Source organism: Zingiber officinale, chromosome 2A (assembly GCF_018446385.1).
Source record: "Zingiber officinale cultivar Zhangliang chromosome 2A, Zo_v1.1, whole genome shotgun sequence".
Taxonomy (NCBI): domain Eukaryota; kingdom Viridiplantae; phylum Streptophyta; class Magnoliopsida; order Zingiberales; family Zingiberaceae; genus Zingiber; species Zingiber officinale.
This window is the reverse complement of record NC_055988.1, coordinates 163,986,861-164,000,197: the sequence shown is the minus strand read 5'-3', so window position 1 is coordinate 164,000,197 and position 13,337 is coordinate 163,986,861. Positions and strand designations below refer to the sequence as shown.

At 37.2% G+C, this 13,337-nt stretch overlaps 1 protein-coding gene across 2 annotated transcripts; it reads left to right on the top strand.

The window, feature by feature from the left end:
- The first annotated feature begins 5,763 nt into the window (after positions 1-5,763).
- On the top strand, positions 5,764-13,066 carry LOC122043003. 2 transcript variants are annotated; one of them, XM_042603427.1, is made up of 11 exons: positions 5,764-6,445; positions 7,062-7,319; positions 7,473-7,715; positions 7,835-7,987; positions 8,128-9,530; positions 9,627-9,700; positions 9,821-9,902; positions 9,973-10,098; positions 10,212-10,318; positions 12,007-12,167; positions 12,614-13,066. In XM_042603427.1, exons 1-11 carry the CDS (start codon positions 6,005-6,007, stop codon positions 12,848-12,850), a joined length of 3,285 nt encoding a protein of 1,094 aa, XP_042459361.1. In that variant the 5' UTR covers positions 5,764-6,004; the 3' UTR covers positions 12,851-13,066. The 2 variants fall into 2 exon arrangements, with proteins under 2 accessions (XP_042459361.1, XP_042459362.1); XM_042603428.1 differs by lacking the exon at positions 7,062-7,319.
- The last annotated feature ends 271 nt before the right edge of the window (positions 13,067-13,337 follow it).

Genomic DNA, 13,337 nt, shown 5'->3' with positions numbered 1-13,337 from the left:
TATAAGTAACATTTTGAATGACATTGATGTGGGGAATATTCTTTCTTTTGTGATTATGATTCTTTATTATATATTTATATTGAAATATAATATATTGATATTAAAAGACAATAGTTTAAAAGACAATGGTTTAAAACTATTATTATTGTTTATCACCCTCAAAGACAATAGTAAAAAATAGTTATTATAGCCCCAAAAATCGTTGTAACTGGCAGTGTTATTAAAAGTGCTCTAAATAATAATGATTTTAAACCATTGTCTTTTCATTCAAAGACAATGATTTAAAACCATTATCGTAGCCCCTACTTTTAACAATACTATCAATTACAATGGTTTTAAAGGGTCTACGACAACAGATAAAATCTGTTGTCTTTTTACGTTTTTGTTGTAGTGAAGTTTGAACACGAGAATAAAAACAAGAAAGCAAATATAAATACAATGAACATCTTGTTTGCTTGATCTCTTGTTGCTCCAAAATGCCTCTTGTTGACTCCAAAATGCAACAACACTTCACTTCAAAGTCTTCATGAAACCCCCTTTTATAGGATTTCTTTTAGGCTAAAAAATATCTCCTAATCGATTGATCGTATCCCCAATCGATTGTCATATCAGATCGACTATTCAAAACTTACCGAATGACTCTTTTTTATCCATTAATCGATTGATAAATCATCTCAATTAATTCAAAAGCTTTTTGTTCTTCATGAAAATGCTTCGACCAATTAGTCTAATGGATTGACCCTCTACTGAATTGATTTACCTAATTGATTCCAGCACCTTCTGTTATCTCACGAAAAGTTCTTAATTGATTGTCTTAATTGATTGACCATGCTAAATCGATTAAGCCAATAATTCATCAACCTTGTGTTCCCTCACGAAAACCTTGCCATTCAGCAATACTTAATCGATTATGCTAATTGATTTGATAGCCTTCTATTTTCTACAAAACTGCTATCAATCGATCACTTTTGGTCAATCAGTTACCCTAATTAATTGATCAACCTTAAACTTTGAATCTAAGTTTAGGGTTCTTTTGCCCAATGTTAAAGTCATCCGTGAGTTGTTGGGATTTTTCATGCCTAGCATCCGATCAACCTTAACCTGCCAGGACTTTTTCACTAAGTATCCGGTCCTCCTTGAGTCACTTAGACTTTCCCTTACCAACCTTCCCGTTGAACTTCCAATCATAAAGTGTCTGGTCACCCTTTGGTCCACTTAGATTTTTCTATTACCTAGACCCACTAGGACTTTAATTGCTTAGTTTCAAATTAGGTCTTTCACCACTTAGCCCCACTAGGATTTTCATTACCTAGTTCCCAACTAGGGGAAACTAGGTCTTCCACCGTCTGACTCCACTTGGACTTCCATTACCTAGTTTCCAACTAGGTCTTCCACTGCCTAGCTCCACTAGAAGTATATATTTCCTAACATTTAGTTAGGACTTTTTTAGTCAAGTATCTGGTTCTCCCTTGACCTACTTGACTTCTCTCTCACATATTGTCAAAACATCAAAATTCAAGCTTGAACCAACTCGAGCTCAGTCAACTTGGTCAATCTTGACTCGAGGATAATTGCATCAATAAATAGGTGAAGTGGAGCTTAGGGAGGATGCCTGGACTCCATACTACTACCACTCAATAAACCACAGGTCCCAGCATACAAAAGAATGCATAAGAGTTTGCTGCACCATGCTTGTCTATGGCAAACTAGTCCAGGAGTAGCATGTTTACTGCTCCTATGCCACCTGCTCAACCTATAAGCTGATTCCTGATCTGGAGCAATCTCTTAATCAATGGCGAGTCTGATTTTTTACCTTGCCTTTGCCAAATGTTTGAGCTCTTGAGGTAATCGTGATGCACCCATCTCACCCAAAGTGAATACATCTTGCTTTAAATGCTTCGAAGCGTCCGACATAGGAGTGTGGAGTGACATGCTTCTAGATCTTGAATACCTTGTCCACCTTCCCCCTGCTGCAGAGCCTGACATGGTAAGTGCTAAAATATGTTTCATTAACATGTGCAGTGAAAGACATAAACAGTAATAGTTAAAATCTAATTATTACATCATATGCACTACACGCATATATGATACAACATACCAAACATGATCATGAAATAAAATTTTATAAAATTAAATTTATACTACATATACTTGATATATGATGCAGAGTGGAATTGGAATCAACTAAGCGACACTCGGAAGTCTCGCCTCTATTTGTATCCATGTTGAGCATTGGTCAAGAGGGATTCCAAAGCTTGAGTCAAGTCTTCTCTTTAGTACTAGCCCAAGTGGGAAGACAGAATGATCCGAGAGAGGGATCATAATCCTATTTGTGCCAGCGGTAATTGCAATTGGCACAAATCGACCGACGACTATAACCCTTGTAGCCACTGTTCGGAGCCTCAAACTTTGTTGTTCTGAACGTGAGTGGCTTTCCGCGTTTGGAGCAACAAGTAACATGAGTCATTGTTCAAGATTGTTGTCCACGTATCAATCGTCAACCTTTGTTGATTGTAGCAAAAACAACAATTGCTATCCACGTTTCAATCCACAACCTTTACTGATTGGGGCAAAAAGCAACATGAGTCATTGTTAACAATTGTTGTCCATGTTTCAATCAATAACCTTTACTGATTAGAACAAAAGCAACATCTAATAGCAACATAAGTCGTAGTTCACGTTTCAACCAGAAATCTCCAGCAACAACATGAGTTGGAGCAATCAGCAGGGCTGGCTAGAGCGAGATGTTGGCGGGTAGAAAGCCTATCGAGTGGCCGACACAACAAGACGGTCATCCTTGGTCGGCAGTGACACAAGGAGAATTCTTCTCCTTGTTATTGGCGACTACACAAGAGGATTGCTTCGGGCGGCGGTGAATAGAGGGAGGAGCATAAACAAAAATATCTAATTCTCAATTAGGATGTTTTTTGTTAATTCTATTTCTCTCCCAAGTATATCAATATATAGATCACTTATCAAGTTTGAGGAGCAAGTCTAAAACTCATATCCAATAACCTAAAGTCCAAACCATTAGTCTTAAATTTGGTTTAAGAACAAATCATATTGGTTCAATAATAAAGCCTCTTAGTTCAATAATCAAAATTCTTTTAATTAAAACCAAACTAATTTACTTTATAATTAACCAAACTAATTTAGCCAAAATTCAAGACCTGCTAAATGGACTCCACGCAATAGGCCAGAAAGTGGAGAATAAGGATGTAATAAGGTATGCACTCAACGCCTTCCCTAGGAATACCTTGTGAACATCCATGGTAGATGCGTACAAGGTATCCAAGGACTTATCCTCAATTAAATTAGATGAACTCTTCTCTGAATTTGAATTGCATGAGCAGATTAATGCATGCCCGGTCGAAAAGGATTGCAGGTACTAGTAGAACACGTGAACCGAAATCGAGGCGCAGAACCCAACCAGAATCAGAAGAAGAACCTGATTCAGACGATGAAGACGACAAGCTTACTGCCGAACTCATAAAGCTCGTATGGAAGATGTGCAAAAAGAAAAAGGCAACCCAAATTAGCGCAAAGATCAAAACGGGAGTTACATGCAACCCCCCTCTAGTGCTTTCGATCCAATAATTTGGGTGTAGTAAGCAATAGAGTAGAAGCTCTAACAGTTTATTACGATAATCAATTAACCATTGCTTATACAAATGACCCTAAATATTATGGGAAAATCAAACATATCAACATGAAGTACAACTTTATTAGATATATAGTTGGAAAGAAGGAAGTGACTTTGAAATACATGTATACGCGAATGATGGTGGTTGATCCTTTTATTAAGCCAATACTAAGAGACGTATTTATTTATCATGTTAGATCTCTTAAATTGCGTAAGATGTGATTATAACTGAACACATAAGTATTTAAGACATTATGTTCATTATTATAATAATATTTTATTATGCATTATGTGTACACATTTACTTTATGAGTTATTAATCTGCACATTAAAGGTATGTCTGACAAGTTGAGATTGACTCTCTCACACAAACAATCGCCTCTAATGCTAAGAAACAAGTAGAGGCAAGACAACATTGATTTTGTCGCAACAAATCCATACATATGTTGCTTTAGTAATATATTACTAAGATGAGATTACTTTATAAATCTTTATTGTAATTGAAATGGATTTTTTTCACAATCCATTAAACTTGCCTGATAGCCAGATGAGAGTTTTCATTATATTGATACATGTTGGAGGAAACACAAGGAGAAAACTCAAGTAAATGTTGAGACACACTTGAACTAATATTTGTATGATGTGAATATTTTATGACATACGCTTCTAAAGAGGAAGAAACATATTGTAGCATGTGTTTCATATCACATGTGTTGAAGTGACCATTTGGAAAATGAATAGTTGAATCCCAGTTCATTATGTGAGATCCATATGTTTATAAATATAAACCCAATCTAATACCCTTAAGACTTTCAACTATTTCTTTTATTTTTTTTTTTAGTGATGCTACTTTAACATGCTAGCAATAGCTATGAATGATTCGACAATATGGTATATGTCTAAGAAAGCAACTAAAAAAAATAAAGATTGAAAGTTTCTAGTGAGAAAGGGGAAGATTTATTTTTGCACTTGTTTTATATTCACAACCAAGCTAATTATGTTTAACTTAGTTGTTATAACATAATTGTGAATATATGAATATAGATAAATATTTTGAATCAAGTATGCTCTTATTATTTTTGGGATAAGAGATATGTTGATTAATGTGGTAAAATAAATCTGGGGTATAACAAGTAGAATGTCTTCATGATTACTTTGAAATGAGCTGCTATATATTCTTCACATGTGTTTGACTATGAGCTCTAATTTAATATGCTCATTGGTCATATAATCCATTTCCTTGTATGAAATTGATGGTATATGATTATGATCTATTTAGAGATGGAAGAAGTTAAATCCTCATATGCGAATGTGAGATGTAAGAAATAGATAATGACTAAATGGATCGCTAATGAGGACTAACCCGGCCCGACCTGACTTAAATAAATTTAAATATTAGATTTGAATGTTTGGAGGGAATGATTATTTTTTTTTATAACCTCCTTAATCCCACTTTCATTTATAAAGGAATATATAAAAGGAAGGTGGGGTGAAAAAAAAAAAAGAGGTTCTCACAGTGACTTCATTAATCCTTTTTTTATTCATGACCGATATTGGACCATTGAGACGTTAATATCACAAGAAGGAAGATTAATAAATTACTTATATATGTGATCTTAAATCTAATGATGTTTTTATTTAATTTTCGTGTTAATTTTCCATCAATAATACTTTTTTTTTTCCAAAATTCTAAACTTTCTATTTTTTTTAAAAAAATAAATATCAATAAAAAAAATCATTGCGGTTTAAAGTTTTTGTCTCTAGAAAAAACTAGAGGTATCTATCTTATCAAAACAAGTCCCATACAAAAAGTCAGGCAGACTAAACTGCCCAAACCACGTGTCGTCACATCAAAGCACAGTTATGACCCCATTGTGCTCCATAATTGCGGCTTCTTTGTCACCACATGCTTGTTCAACGGACAGCGAACACGGATCTGTGCACGACAGCGGATCCATTCTCCATCCACGACGCTGCCGAAGCGGGCCCCACGATCACCTTCTCTCCCACAAGTTAACCCACGTCACCACTAGCCGGTGGGACAGGTTGGCCTTTTTTGGACCCATTGTCTTTAAAATAAATCAATAAATGTTTCAAATAATTATTTGATTTCCAATAATTAGGATTCGTCACTACTTACGGTTGCTCAATCGCGGAAATTCCTTGGCGGAAACGGAGATGCTCGATCATCGCCGTGGCGGTTCCTCTCGCGCTCCCTCGTCGTCGTTCTCCTCCGGTCTCCTATCAGCCCTAATTCGTCAGTTTTAAACCGAAATTCTCTTCCTTGTATTCGAGCCCTTGCCAATGGCGGTGCCTCGGGAACCCTAATCGTTCGACGCCCTTCGCTCGGTTCGCCGGGGGATGGCGATCGTCACGGGAGATCGCTACCTCGAACAGCTGTTGCGGTTCGTCGAGCGCAACGCCGGGCCGCTCCTTGAGGGATCCCTCACTCTGAAGCTGAATCCCTTGGGGCTCCGCTATGTCCACACGCGGCTGGAGGCGCTGCAGGAGCTTGAGGGCCTCCTCGCCGGCGCCCCTGTTGACTACCTCCGTGCCTACGTCTCTGATCTCGGAGACCACAGGGCGATCGAGCATATGCGGCGAATCCTCGCGCTGCTCACCTCGCTCAAGGTGGTGTCTGTGCTCCCGCCGCCGGGCAGGGACCCGACGCCCATCTCGCTGCTTCCTTTTGGGAGGCTGAAGGTCCTCGAGCTCCGGGGATGCGACCTCTCCACCTCTTCCGCCAGGGGCTTGCTCGAGCTACGCCACTCGCTCGAGAAGCTTATTTGCTACAATTCCACTGTAAGATTCTTTCTTGCTGCCTTTCATTTTCAATTGATCCAGAAGTGCTGCATGAAGGTTTCGAACTTTCGGTTTGTTGAATAACATGTATGGCTACTTACAGCATGTCCGCGTACTTCGTTTGAGTGCTCTTAATTAACTGTTCTCTTGCTTAACTTAGTGTCCACAGTTTGTTTCGGTTCGTTCCAGTTTACTCTAATATATTGTTTATTAAGGAAAGAATTAATAGCAGATTATGTGCATATTTCACGCGCAAGGATTCTTGGTTTTGTGCCTTTTCTTCCTAGAAATGAGTTGATTGATATTTTTTTTATTCTAAATTCTTTTGAGATTCCATTCCTTCTCCAATTTTCTTGCGTCAGATATGTTTTTTTTGGCCCAAGATTTCTCGTGCTAGTTATTCAAATTTTTATGGCTCAAAAATTCTCTATGAGTATGCAGATTTGACTTAAGAGAAAAAAATATGAAAGATCATAATTTGCAATATGAAATGAAAACTTTTACTATTATCTTTCACGCATTCCTCTAAGTTTTATGCCAGAATCTTTAGGCATTTGCTGATTTTGATGATTCTCAAGGGCGCTTATTTTTCACATTCTATGTTGCTGAAACTTAGGAATGCCTCAGACATGTATTTGCCAATAGAATCGTGGACATAAAAGAATCTCCAACCTGGAACAAACTGAAGTTTATATCATGTGCTTGCAATCGATTAGTTCTAATGGATGAGTCCTTGCAATTATTACCCGCTGTCGAGTCTTTGGATCTAAGTCAGAACAGGTTTGCCAAAATTGACAACCTTCAAAAGGTTACAAAGCTGCGATATCTTGATCTTGGGTTCAATCATCTACGATCAGTAGCACGATTTAGTGAGGTATAGTTGGTTTTCATGGGCTTACTATACTGCTTTGAAGTTTTTGTCGCTTCATTGCCTATTAGAAGTTTTAGTACTCAGATTAAAATGACCTTTATTAAGAGGAGTGCATGCAAGATGTGGAAATGATATTTTTGTCCTCACTTTCTCCAGGTTTCTTGTCGAATAGTTAAACTTGTTCTAAGATATAATGCCTTAACTTCAGTTCATGGAATTGAGAATCTAAAGTCACTTGAAGGGCTCGATCTCTCCTACAATATTATTTCCAGTTTCACAGCACTTGAAATCCTCGGCATCCTTCCTTCCCTGCATAACCTGTGGCTGGAAGGAAATCCAATATGTTGCACTCGGTGGTTCAGAGCACATGTTTTCAGTTTCTTCTCTAATCCGGAAAGAGTAAGCTGTGACTTTTTTCTTTACTCTTCATTCTTGTATTCCTGAAATAATTTACTTTGTCGTTTCTACATAATACAGTACAAATTGTTGGTGATGTTTTTATCATTTATCTGCTTTAGTTAGTGCTAGATGGAAAAAGCATTAGCACAAGGGAGTATTGGGAAAGACATGTTATATTTGCAAGGAGCCAAAAGAAGCCTGCTGCTGGATGTGGATATTATTTTCCTGCAAAAGATATTGTTGAAGATGAGAGTATCATAGCTACTAAGAAGGTACAAATGGCAAACTAATAACCTAATATTTGTTGTGAAACTTTCATATCACCTTTTACCTTCTAAAATGAAGAATTTCTATACATTTGTCAAAAATGCAAAAAATTATGAATTTTGAGAATAAAATATTCTCTTTGTAGAAAAAGTTTTCTCGTCTAGCGAATATTGAGGATGAGAGGCAATTAATTAGCTCTGACCAAGAATCTATATTGTGTGATAGTGAAAGTTTGAGAAAAGATGAGATCATTTCTGACAGTGAATCAAGAATAGCTGAGTTAATGAATGTAGCAAAATACATGAAGAATGAACGATCTACCATTTGGTCGCAAAAATTTAAAAAGTATTTGAATCAGACACCTGATAAGTTTGTGGATAAAATCCACTCAGTGGAGTTTGGTTTGGCTTATCCTATGATAAGACAAATAAAATACCATAATCAGCTCGGAAGTATTTCAAGTTCAAAATACATTACGGAGGTTGCAGAAACTCTAGAAGGAGAAACATGTCAAAGCAACTTGGACCTCAATATGCCAGTTAAAGATAGTGATAATGGTAATTATTCCAGTAAGGAGATAACTGAGCTTGAGATTACCAAGAATGATAGCAATACGTCATTGAATGGAAGAAATTCAGGATTTAATTGTGAGCAAGGCAAATCAAACTTCTATTCTCTAGAAACAAAAGATGTTTCTCATTTAAAAGTAAAGCTTCACTCTGTTGACGGTGATTCACCAGATGGAGGCTATGAGTCAGAAAATGCACCAACTATGGCTCCTGAGAAGATCATTGGATCACACCCATCCTCTCTGCACCCTAACTCACCTCCACATTATAGAGAGGATATCCTTCATCACAAACTTGACCATGAGGAAGAATTTTTGCAGCACTCAGCTGATGTAACTTCTATGGAAACATCAGATGATACCAGTAGCAGTGGTGGTGTTTCACACAATCTAAGCTCCTCCAGTTTGGATAGCTTGTTGAATCAAGCACCTATGAAACATGTTTCTAGTGACAACTCACTGACATCACTGGACATCAAATATCTTGCTGGTGGAAGGCATTGCAGGCCATCAATAGTAAATAACATTCTATTATATGATAATTGTGTTGAGCAAGATGTCAGTGTGGAAGTTAACCTAGAAGACAGTGACTATCTATCTTATGCACACGGCATTTGCAGTAATGGTGGGGACTGTTTCAATCACATTGCAAATCATGAAGTTGGTGGATCTGAGAAACAGAAAGTTAGATCAAAACCTAAGAGAAGATTTATCTCACTCTCAGGAAATCTTAATACTGAACCAATACTTGATCAACCAACTGGCAATGAAGTTACTCAAACCCATTTGAAGGATTCACAAGAAAGTAACATGACATATTCAGATACTGGTAGTGGAGCCCTTAATCCTGCACAAAATGAAAACCTAAAGGAGTTATTGCAACTGAAGATAGTGGACTTTGGCACTTCTGAAGCAGAAACAATTGAGGATATAGTTTGTTGTGGTTGTATATTTCAGCTCGGAACGGTTGTTGAAGAGCGGTAAGGTTTAGGACATCAATTTTGTATCTTATGCCAGTGGCTAAATAATCATGTTCATTTGAAGCTACTTGTAAATTGCTTCTGTATATTATGCAGTGAAGTTGCTATTCTGCGAACTTGTGAGAGAAAAATATATGTCATTTTTATTGATACAATGCCTGATAGCCAAGGTTTGAATCATTTTCAAGTTGAATCAATTATTCTTGTATGACTATTTGCTGTATAAACTGTTTCAATTGTTTATTATTTTTCATACAACTTCAAGGAATGACTCTGTAATTCCTCATCAGACATTATTACCCAAATTGTCGGAAGCCACAAACTGGAAGATATAAGAGAAATTTGGGCTGGACTTGGACTGCAAGCACTGAGGTTTCATATAGTTTTTGTTCTTGGATTGCTAATCTAGGACTTGTGCATTAAATTGTGAAATCATTGTTAGGATATATCTGGAGGGGAAGATAACGTACCTGTTCTTGACAAGGAGTTCTATAAAATTGGAGAATCTACTATCTCTGTTACAGATATCTGATTCTGCTGCATTGAACGGTATATGGTCTCTGAAGAGGTAAGCTTCCAATCATGTCATAATAGTGTTAACTATGATGCCCACACAAACTTTATGTTTTTCCAGTTTTGGCACTTCTTCTCTGATTTCTCTTTCAAAAATTTGAATTGCAGTTGGGAGAATGTCCAGGTAAAAATGCTTGAGAAATATGTATGTGGAATTCCGAAGATGGGACTGCTCCTATGCTCCATGGTTCTGTTTTGGCATGACAACGCTGGAGGTATGAATCTGAAGTTATTAGATCAAGACCCTGTATGCTGTTAAGGGGGGAAGGAAAGCAGTCCCTTGTCTACTTCAGTAGCAGAATGAATAATAAGGGAAAATAAAGGAGCAATTTATTTTGGTTCCTTCCAGAAGTTGGCGTAAGAGGGGAGGAAAAAAGGGAAAAGAGTTTAAGCTTGTCATCTTTCCATTCTTTGATCAGATGAAATAAAGAAAATCCCTCGCCATTCCCTTTCTTAACTTCTTTCCTTCCCCAAAACTTTTCCTTTCTTTTCCCTCTTCTTCTCCTCACGTAGGCACAATCTTAAAGAATCTGTTTAGTTATTTTCTTGTGATTTGTTTAATTAGGCTTCACATTGCTAGTGAGTAGGTCAAGTTTTGTCCAAAGACAAAATGCATTTCTTTTAAATCTCCTGGCTCTTATTTTTATTTAGCCTCACAGCTTGACTTGCTCAAGATAGCATGAACCATTTTAGTGCAAACTACAGAATCAATCAAGAACCTCATGAGTGTCTGTGTTTCTTATTTTAATTACACTATTATAGTATCTAGCTAATTTTAATTACTCTTAGTCTCTAACAAGCATCCATGTTCCTGAAGTCATTAGATCAGAAACTTTTGATGAATCTGTTAGTTCTTTTCTTATTTTGTTTAACTTTTCTTGACATCTCTAGTGAGTAGATCAAGTTTTGGTTTGTAGAAAGATAACAATGCATTTTTTTCACATCTCCTAGTTCTCATTTTTGGTGAAGTCTTCCTTAGCTCTTTATTTGCTCAACAAAGCACAAACTGTCCTAAGCACAAACTCAGCAGTGAGTGTATAACCTCAGGAATGCCAGAGTGTATTTCTTACTTAGTCTGCTACAGGATCTAACTCATTGGAATTACACATGATTGGGAGACTCATTTTAATTATATATGATCAGGAGACCTTCAGTGTCTGAGTGGCTTGAGAATTTGAGATAATGTTGTCGATGTTGGTATCGATGCTAGATGGGTGGGTCTTGAAGCAGGAGAAGGGGAAAGGAGAGAAGGAAGGAGGTTGGAGAGGAAGAGTAGAGATGAGGAACTCACCTGACACACCTAGAGCTTTGAGCGGAGCCAATGCATAGGAGGAGCAATGGAAGAAGAGGAAGAAGATATCTACTCATGCTTTCGTTGTGTTAAGGAGGTGTGCAGAGGAGGAGCTCTGCTTTTGTTTCTTTCTCTATAAAGAAGGGGTCTGGAGGGGGTATGGATGAGTCACTGCACACATTCATTTTGTATCGTGTGGAAATAAATCTTGCAGAATAGGTGTCTGGCTTTTTCACATACTGGTTGGCAGGTGGAATCAATTTTTTCGTCCATGCCGACGGCACGGAATGGAATGAATTTTAAATTATGGTTTGCACAAATTTCCATGCAAAACCAGGCAGGTTGGTAGGTTAGCACTGTATAGTGCTTGCCTGTGTTCAATTCTATTAGACTTGATGTCTATGCCATGGTTTAACAATTTCTGGCATTAAATTTGCTTCTTAGGTTCAAGATCGAGAGTATTGGAGTCTTTTTCATATTAATCTTTCGTGTTATGGCATTCAATGATTAATTTTTTCGAAAGACATCTTGCACTGTCACCCTCTTACTTTTGATGATCTTTGAGGATGGATTGATTAGTTGGACTATCAGTTTCTTTGGTCAAATGCACAGGTGAACCTTGGGTTGCGAGGACAATTATTGTAGTTGAAGAATATATGCTCGTGTGCATTGAGAATCATCCACAATTTGGTACTTCCATAGCTGATTCTGAATCGAGCTCCCCATACTATTCTCTGGATTCTGGATGCATAATTCAGGATATACTTGAAATGGTAATAGTTGATTGTTGTTTATCCTGAAGTTGCATGTTTTTGTTCTCTAAGTCAGGTATAGTTCTCTTTCGCTACCATGCTGGTAGTTAAAATCTTTAATGTTAATAAACATTATAGATCAGTTAATGATGGGCCTATAGTAAATGAATATGCATACAAACATGGTTCTTATGAGTTTTCTCTTCCTTTTTTCTGTCAAAACTTTAATTATCCATGATATTATTCTTCCTGAACTCGTTATATATATAGCTCGATAGGACGTTGAGACATGCAGACCACACAAAGCAGGAAAATCATTAGACTGCGACTATGTTTATTATAGTTGAAAGGCTGATGGATATCGTTTGACATATCTGTGTTTGGCCTGCATCTCAAGTTCATAGATCCTTCACATTGATTTGTTGTGGCATAAAGTATTTACAACTTATCCATGTCTGCCTCCTCAGGTCATTGAGCTCTGTCCCGAGGGATATGTGACCTTGACATTCGTCGAAGTCATGCCTGCTACTAACTTCTTTTCTGGTAATATCAAGAAGGAGAAGCGACCAGTCGAAACCCCAAAGGTCCACACATGGAAGTTGAAGTGGTACACGAAAGACACCCTGTTAAAATTCGTTGCCATTGTGAAGGCGATTTATTTAGGATTAAAATCTTCTCCTCTACCTGTGAAGTGTATATCTTGAAGAGTTAGTCGTCGGTCTGCATGTGTATTCATCCATTTCATTCATTCTTTCGGTTATTTCCCCAAATTTTAACAATGTACAGGCTTGTTCACGTCTTCAGTCAGTATTTGATTCTTTGATTCTCGTAGCTTTGAGATATTTTCCCTATTGTATAGAATAAATTGTATCGAATTCTTTGCAGTTTGCAATTAGGAAAATTTTCTATGGTGTGAATATTTCAATTTGCCCACCGTGCAATATGTACTTGTTCTTGAGTCATTTGTGAGCTTTTATTTAATGGTTTCAAATTAAGATTTGATGGTTCGAATATGTTCAAATTAAGGTTAGAATGGCTCTATCTAAACTTAAATTTGATTCGAGGAAGAGGATGAAATAGTAGAATGAACGAGAAGGGGGTGAATTGCTCTCTGAAGTTTGAGGAGGGGGTTTTCTGAAAATTTGTGTTTGCAGATCAGAACATATCAGAATTAATATCCCGGAATGGTAA